The 8,667-nt window shown below is 46.2% G+C and overlaps 1 protein-coding gene across 3 annotated transcripts in view; it reads right to left on the bottom strand.

Annotated features, from left to right (window-relative positions):
• Nucleotides 1-522: 522 nt before the first annotated feature.
• The window catches only part of CRACDL (CRACD like), a 139,573-nt gene continuing 131,428 nt past the window's right edge, over nucleotides 523-8,667 (bottom strand). For all 3 annotated transcript variants that reach the window (XM_043603193.1, XM_043603192.1, XM_043603194.1), the window contains exons 8-10: nucleotides 3,672-3,844; nucleotides 2,436-2,580; nucleotides 523-1,346 (exon numbers count right to left, since the gene is read on the bottom strand). In XM_043603193.1, coding sequence (XP_043459128.1) covers nucleotides 1,204-1,346; nucleotides 2,436-2,580; nucleotides 3,672-3,844 — 461 coding nt within the window. In that variant the 3' untranslated portion in view covers nucleotides 523-1,203. The remainder of the gene's footprint in view (nucleotides 1,347-2,435; nucleotides 2,581-3,671; nucleotides 3,845-8,667) is intronic.

The raw sequence follows: 8,667 nt of genomic DNA, 5'->3' as shown, positions 1-8,667 counted from the left end.
TTTGGTGGCTGAATGCCCCCAGGCGCACATATTCCTATGAAGATGAGTTTGTTCAAAGGAACAAATTGGAAATATTTTTAAAAATAGAGGTATTATATAACTGAGACACAATTCTGAGTTCCTAAATATATGTTCTTCCTCTGCTGGCCTTTCCACATTCTACATTCATGGGTCATCCTGGCTAATACACTGATAACCTAGTTTTCGGTAGAAATGTGCAGGTTAGATTAATTAGATGCTAAAGAATTACAACTTTTTTAGAAATTTTATGTTTTAAGATGTTGCACCAAGTAGATGAAGATAGAAAAAAAAAACCCTACATTATCTTCTGATTTCCAAAAATAAACACTGAAAATTTTATTGGAAAAAAAGAATCTCAAAAAACCCAAACCCCCAAATCAACCCAACTGAGACTCTGAATGATACATATACTAACTGAAACTCCACACATCGCATTTCACTCACTGCTGGAGGACATTCTCCAAGTGTGACTAGAAAGAACATTTACACATAGGACAGAGGCATGTTTGAAATTTTTATTGAACAGGCAATGCATTGTGCAATGGTTAAGGACACAGATGCCTTGTGGAAAAGTTTAAAAATTATTTTTGGAAACAGTCTATGAATTGATGAACCCGGCTATGTTCCTTCTGCTCCTTCTTAGAGAGACTGTCTTCAGGAAAACTGTTTAATAGCTGCTCTTGGAAACGGCATCCCTGTTTTACCAAAAATGTCATGCCTAATAGTAAACATTGAAAGAAGACAGGATCCACAGGCAAGACCACACCCGGAGACACAAGTTGACCTCAGGTGGAAGCACAGACACACGTTCTCCTGGAAGACCTTCCCCTTTGTCCTTGCAGGAGCTTCCGACTAAGGCTTTCACTGCTCACTTCTGTTTTCTTCCTGCCAAGCCCTCTTCATCAAGGCAATTCTCAAAGACTCACATTCATACCTTTGGGCACAGGACCTTGTGCCTGGCCCTTTTCAATGGTGCTCTTGTTTTAGGGCACCTCTGGCCCAGGATTGTGGCTGTGTGTCTGTCTTTGTTGGCCTGGTTCCTTCCTCTTCCCCAGGCTCGCTCTCCCATAACTTGATAAAATCACTCTTCGGTTTCACAGTTTGTTTGCCTTGATTCACTGGCAGTTTTTAAGTAAGTGACCCGTCAAGGTAGTGGACGTTCTTTAGCAGCAGGCTGTCAGCCTATTTTATAATTTGGGGCATGTCACTCCAAGCTTGAGATTTCTTTCTGGCAAGTTCCATCCAGGATGGCTGATCTGCACTGGCATAACTGGCTCTCTTCAGCTGATGCAATTCTTTCTCCGTCATCACTGCAGACTGAGCCGCTGGAAAGAAGACAAAACAAACAGAAACATGAGAAATGAGTTTGGATTTCCACTTAAGCCTCTTGCGTTTCTTTAAAATATACGTCAAGGTCTTAGCTGTGGTCTCAAACACAAAATCTATTAATGTGTAAACACGTAAAGAAGATTCAAGCATAGAATAATTTATGTAATAAAAAGACTTAAGAACGGTAGGCTCAAAATGGTTCCAGCAACACAGTGAGGTAAGAGAAACTTTCAGAATAAAACTGCAGAAACTCTGGAGGTCAGTTTGCACAACAGTGCAAATATTCTTAACACTGCCAAACTGTATACTTAAAAATGGCTAGGATGGCAGATTTTGTTGTGTGTATTTTAAATCTATTAAATCTATTAAAAATAGACTTAAAAATACCGATGCGATAGCAGAGATGATTCTCAAAAACACTATGCTCGGTGAAAGAAAGCTACCTACAAAAGAACACATATTTTATGACTCTATTTATAAGAAATGTCCCCAAAGGCAAGTATATGGAGACAGAAAGTAGATTAGTGGTTACCTAGCCCTGGGGTTGGGAACGGTGAATGACTGTAAATGGGCATGAGTTTCTTTTTAGGGTCAGGGAAGTGTTCTAAAATTGGATTGTGATGGTTGTACAAGTCAGTAAATATACACTTATTGTCAATATACACTTGCTGAATTGTACACTGGAAATGGGTGAGTGTTATGACATGGAAGTGACATCTCAGCAAAAGCCATTTAAAAAATCAATGTGGCAAAGTAATTCAGAAAAGAAAACAAGAAAAGCAGGACCAGTTCTGGAAACATATTTCAAAGTAAAACCTTGGATTGTAAGTAACTTGTTCTGCAAGTGTCCCAAGTGTTCCACAAGATGAATAAACATTTCTGATAAATTTTAACTTGATAAACGAGCGATGTCTTGCAATATGGGTAGTTCGTGATGCCGAACATCACATAGTCACAACTGAGCCAATGGTTCTTGAAATTTGCTTTGGTATATGAGTGCTTTGGATTACAAACAGGTTCCCAGAACAAACTGTGCTCGCAAAACAAGGTTTTACTGTATTTGGTACTGCTTGCAGGTTTCATACCCAAGTTCTGATGGGACAAGGAGATTCCTCTTTGCAGCCCCTCCTGGAGGCGAAGCTTTGTCCCCTGCCTCCGGTCCACAGTGGGTTTGGCAGGAGCAATCAGGAAAGACTTGCTGCGGACAAAGTCAGCTTGCTTCATGGGCTCCTATTAGGACACAAGAGAGACACCCTCTGTCTGGTCACCGACACTCTGAGAGGGGGCAAACATAACCAACAGCAGCGGGGCCACAGAACTTCTCTGCTGAGCTGAGTCATGCCACTGGTACTTTCTTGGCAGAGCTCTAATTTGTGCCCTTGCTGAGAGGAGCCTTTAGAATGTCAGACTCAGGCGAGTGTGGGGCCTTCTGCTACGCCCACACAGATGTCGTGGCTTCTGCCCTGTCCCCACACCTGGCCTCAGCCCTGCGTGTCGGATGGCAGGGATTCCATTTAAAAGTCATAATGAATTGTTTGGAAATAGTTTTGAAATTTTTATGACACCTGTCGGATGGCAGGGATTCCATTTAAAAGTCATAATGAATTGTTTGGAAATAGTTTTGAAATTTTTATGACACCTGGTATGAACATGGATGCCCCAAACCAACATCATTGGTTAGTATTCACTTTAGAAATTCCCTTAGTCTGCATGCAGGGTTTCAGGGCTGGGTACGATGGAGGTTTGGGTTCAAACAAAGGAAAACAGATGCTGTTGGAGGCTGGGGCTCATTTCCTCACATGGCTGAAACGCGCTTATGGGTTTATCATGGTGGCTATTAGGGGGAATACAGAAGCTGAGGGTCTCGTCCTGCTTCTGAGCATAGATGCCTGGGGTTGAGAAAGCTGTTTCAGTGCAGAGTGTGAAGTGGAAACCCAGGTTCCAGCCCTGCAGCGGAGGTGAGGAACAAGAAGCCCCAGCAGGTGGCCAGCATAGCAGCAAAAGCAGGGCTTGTCCATTACCGTGCAACGAGCCGAGATGGAGCTGCTGACATGGTCACCACACATCTGAGAAGTTATTTTAACCCCATTCCATCTCTCCAGATGCTGAGCTGTGTTGCCCAGGGGGCAGGGCGCAGCAAGCTGCCTAAGCGATCCACCCACTTCTAACAGTCCAGCTCATACCGAGGGCACCCATTAGCAATCATCAGAGGCAAGGGTCTCTATAATGAACATGCAGAATGTGTGGGGTGCTGGGCCTCAGCTCTAGCTGGCTGGTCCCACCCTCTATCTATAGAGACAGAAAGCATTTGCTCTAAGCACCTGGGCTCTCTCGGGTGCCTTGGCTTGCTTTCCTATTTCTGACTTCAGGGTACGGACCCCAGGCTTGTCTTCCTGGTTAGGGGGCTGGTTGGGGGTCCCTCGCCGTTTCTGCCGAGCAATGGTGATCCAGGGTGGTGCAGGCTGGCCCTCGGCTGCAGGAGGTGGACCCTTCTCTGTGGGTAAAGACACAAGATTATGCAAAACAGCCCAGCCCTTGTCCAGTCTCACCTTTGGCTTCTCCCACACAGAGAACACTGCACAGAGGAGCTGGAGGCCAGGGTGTATGAGGGAGGAGGAGAGAGGGTCTGGGAAGCTTCTCTGGTGAGACCATTGCTTTTCTTCAGGGGACTTGGTTTTCTCACTTAAAGATGCATCAAAGAGATGATGCTCCTCTAGTCTGAGCCACAAAAAATTAAATGCAACTGCTCCTATATGCACATTTAAAAGCCACATTCCTCCCACAGGATACTTTCTGGAATGAGATAAAAATCAGTATATAAATGAGATTTCTTTAATATAAGCCTGACATTTTGGGCTAGTACATACTATGTGATTCCTGATTTTCTTGGAAGTTTTGTAGACACACTATTATTATTTTTTTAATTGTAAGAATAACCTTCCTTTTGTGGAGAATGACACCAAAACTAGCCACAGTTGGTTTCCTTAATGTTCTAGAGAGAACAGAAATAGTGACTTTGTTTATTAATTTTTTTAATGTTTCTTTATTTTTTTTATTTTTGAGAGAGAAAGATAGAGTGTGAGCAGGGTAGGAGCAGAGAGGGAGGGAGAGAGAATCCAAGCAGGCTCTATACTGTCAGCACAGAGCCCAAAGCAGGGCTTGAACCCACAAATGTAAGAGCATGACCTGAGCCGAGATCAAGAGTCAGATGCTTAACTGACAGCCACCCAGGTGCCCCTAAAAAAAATTTTTTTAATGTTTATTTATTTTTTAGAGAGAGAAAGACAGTGTGTGAGTATGGGAGGGTGCAGAGAGAGGGAGACACAAAATCTGAAGCAGGCTCCAGACTCTGAGCTGCCAGCACAGAGCATGATGCAAGGCTTGAACTCACAAACTGTGAGATCATGATCTGAACCAAAGTTGGATGCTTAACTGACTGAGCCACCTAAGAGCCTCTATGAGTTCCTCTTTTTATCTCTGTATTTGCATATTTTCTTTGATGAAAATTTATTACCTTTATCCACAGAAAAAAGAAGCAAGCTTACACTCTTCAAGGAAATCTATGACTTAAATAGTGCTTCTCACAGGCATATCAAAAGTACACCGAATCCAGGGTGTCTGGGTGGCTCAGCTGGTTAAGCAGCATTGGCTCAGGTCATGATCTCACAGTTTGTGAGTTCAAGTCCTTCATCAAGCTCTCTGCTATTAGCACAGAGGCTGCTTTGGATCCACTGTCTCCTTCCCTCTCGAACCCTCCCCCACTCATGTTCCCTCTCTCTCAAAAATAAACATTAAAAAAAAAAAAGTACACCGAATCCAAAGGTTCCCCACAAGCCCGCCTTTCTGAATGTTTGCCTGCTACCTCAGAAAACAAAGACAGAAGTGTATCCCCAGATGCCTGGCCCCTGACCGCTTTCCCTTCTACACAGTGCACCTTGGTCAGCAAGGTGAAGGCAGGGCCCATGTTGCAGCAATGCGTGCAGATATCTGTGATGACCTCTCGTTCTTGGTGGCTTGACATATACCACCCCTGGCTCTGACGTGATAGGATATTACTCTATTTGTTCTTGTTTCTGTCTCCGGTTTAACCTGCAGTCTTTCTCTCAGCTCCCTGGTCACCAAAGAGGGGCAGGGGACAGGAGCCCCTGCCCTGCAAGCTTCGGTCTCTAGTCAGAGTTGAGAAGGGCCTCTGGCTTCACATGCTGACCTCTTCCTGGACTGGACAGCCGGGAATGGCTCCCACTCTTCTCCTGGCTGCTCCCTGAAGCCTCCACGCTGCTGGTCCCCAGGGAGCCCTGCTCTATCTCTTTCATTCATCCCTTGCCCCTTCTTGCTTCTTCAGGCTCTCCCTGGCAGCTGACCTCTTCTCTGCTGCTTTGCAAAGTTCTTGGGTCTCCCACAGCTTGAAAAGAACTGTCTCCACTGAGCCTCATCATCCCCTTGAAGCCCGAGTCCTCTGTTCTCCTCCACCCTCCACCTCCAATGGCCTCTGCCTGTGTCTCTTCAGCTAATGCCTGACCCAGCTACAACATGAGCGCTGCTCTCTCCATCCACCCAACCACTGAACTGTAAATCCTGAGGTCTCCATGTTCTCTACCTGCTCTACCCCTCGTACTGATGGAACTGCGTTAACCTTGCCTGGGAGGCTTGTCCTCCTTGGGTGTCTCCCTCCTGCCCCGGGTCCTTGTCGGACTCTTGCTCCCAAACCTGGGAATTCCTCCTAGCTCCTGACCCTCAGCCTTCATCGCTCCTTCTTCAAAATGTTCTCTCTGTTCCACGCTTGACTTCAAAACTCAGATTTGCTCAGACTACTTCTAAATGTACAATCATTTCTATTAGCCAGATCTCAACATTTCTGCTCTCCTCCTTCTCCTTCCCTTTGTCCTTCCTCCCTCCCTCCCTCCCTTTGGGATTTCCTATGTGCAAGGACTGTGCTAAATGCTAAGGTGGAAAAATAAGCAGCCAACTGTCCTGTTCTTTCAAAATCTCAAAATCTAGTGCGGGAAACTAAACACAAACAATCAACTGTAGTGGAAACTGGAAGATGCTACAGTTTACCAAGTGCTGGGTGGATGAAGGGCCTAACACTGGTAGGTGGTGGGTGAGGTGCTGTCTGGGTTGGGACCTGGAGAAGGAACCTTCCAGGCTTCCAGAGGGGCACCATAAGGCCTCCTAGGTGGAAGGGGCAGAAGGCAGAGCAGTAGGCAGGCTGGCTGAGAGGGGCTGATGGATCATGAAGGGACAGACTGAGAAGGGTCTTCTTGGCCTTTTTCCTGTCTGTAATGGGGAGTCCTGGGGTTTGAACCAAGGGCACACTCTGAAGGCTGTGTGGAGAGGAAGTCAGACTGGAGAGGGATAGGAGGCTATGAGGTGAGGAAGGAGGCTATGGCCACAGTCCAGGAGGTAACAGGGATTAGACACCCTGTTCCAGAATCATCCCTACTTGCCCATGAAGGGCCTGCCCAGATGCTGCCTTCTCCATGAAGCCTACTCTGGTCAGCCTATCTGGTCAGCCTAAATGAATATGCTCTCCCTCTCCTAATCTCTCTTAAGAGATTTACCCCACTTCTTGGCTCACTGTCTGCCTCACTGATATATGCTTTCAGTCATTAGAACTTCTTATTTATTTAACAGACACACTCTGCAGACTATGCACCATGTAGTGTCCTAATATTAGCTCATTTATGATGTTGTTTTACGTTTTATATCTCATCTGAAGAACCCAGTGATTGCCTAGCACACAGAAGGTGGTTCCATGTTTTACAGAAAGTCTGCATTTCTCTTACCTTAATCTCAACCTCTCATTCCAGGGAAACCTCATGGTCTTTCTAGACTTTTAACTTTTTTCTTTTATTTTTCAGAGACAGAGAGAGAAAGACAGAGAGAGTGTGCTAGTGAGCAGCAGGGGGCAGGGAGGGAGAAGGGCAGGGACAGACAGAGGATCTGAAGCCGGCTCCATGCCAACAGCACAGAGCCTGATGTGGGGGCTCGAACTCACGAACCATGAGATCATGACTTGAGCCAAAACCAAGAGTCAGACGCTTAACCGACTGAGCTACCCAGGTGCCCCTGGGCTTTTAACTGTTTTTAAAAGAAGATTTCTTTCCACTTCTCCTTTGATATTTTCCTCACACTCAATGACAGTCGTACCCTCCATTTGGTCCTGGCCAGAATGAGATGTGTGGTGGTGCTGTCCTCCCTGCTCTGTCCTGCACATGCTTGCTGCTCAGGAGCCTTTGCCACAGCACAGGCTGACTGGAGAGAGGGATTTTACTACGGGTTTAAACTCATTACCTCAGTCAACAGAATATTCTGAATAATTCTGTCAAGACTACAGATACACAGAGAGAAAATTTCCATCCCAAGTTTTAACCTAGAGGCTGAATGGAAACTACGAAATGCCACAGTGGCCCCGCACCTCCCAGTGCTCTGGGTGGCTCTCCAGCCCCTCAGGTCTGTGTAGGGCAAGTGACACATGTGTCATTCTCACCACGAGGGTACAAGACAGCTCTGAGGAATTTCTATACCCTATTTGGGCCAAAAAAAAGTATTTAAAAACTCACTGGAAAAGGTTATACAGGGGCTATGTAGCATTCCTGGGGACCATGCAGATCAGGGGCCTAGAGCAAGGGCGCCTGGGTGGCTTAGTTGTTAAGCATCGGACTTGGGCTCAGGTCATGATCTCACAGTTCCTGAGTTCCAGCCCCACATTGGTGAGCTTGAGTCTTGCTTTGGGTGAGCCTTGCTTCTCTCTCTCTCTGTCCCTCTCTCTCTTGCTTGCCCCTCCTGTCTCCGACTCCCTTGCATCCTCTCTCTCTCAAACATAAAATAAAAAATAAAATAAAATGGAGGCCTACAGCAAGGTTGGGGGCCCTCCTAGACCAGGCTCAAGGCTGACAGCTCACTGGACCAGAGGCAAATCCTATTCTGTCCAGTTTGGTCATAGGAACTGCGGTCTTGTAAACAATGCAGCTAGGTTCGGCTTGGCAAGAGGTGGCTTTTCTTTCCTTACATGGAGAGCATGCTGGCAGATTTCTTTGCAAGCAAAGAAGGGTCACTGGCCTCGGCTTTGCCTGTCAGTGGGCAGCTGTACTTTGTGTGTGAGTGTGTACACCTGTGTCAGGCATTCATGGGCAGGCTCATGGGACAGAGTGAGCTCTGCACCCACGCCCTGCTGTGCCAGTGTGACATCAAACAACCTACAACGGCAGTGCCACCAAGCACTGGGCCAGGCGCACAGCCGAGATCTTCCAGCAACCATTTTTCTTCTTTGGTTCCTATTTCTTTTCCCTGAGTGGTGGCCTCTCCTTGTATTCG

The sequence above is a fragment of the Prionailurus bengalensis genome, chromosome A3 (genome assembly GCF_016509475.1).
Source record: "Prionailurus bengalensis isolate Pbe53 chromosome A3, Fcat_Pben_1.1_paternal_pri, whole genome shotgun sequence".
Classification (NCBI taxonomy): domain Eukaryota; kingdom Metazoa; phylum Chordata; class Mammalia; order Carnivora; family Felidae; genus Prionailurus; species Prionailurus bengalensis.
The sequence above is the reverse complement of the archived record's forward strand: the minus strand, read 5'-3'. Positions and strand labels throughout refer to the sequence as shown.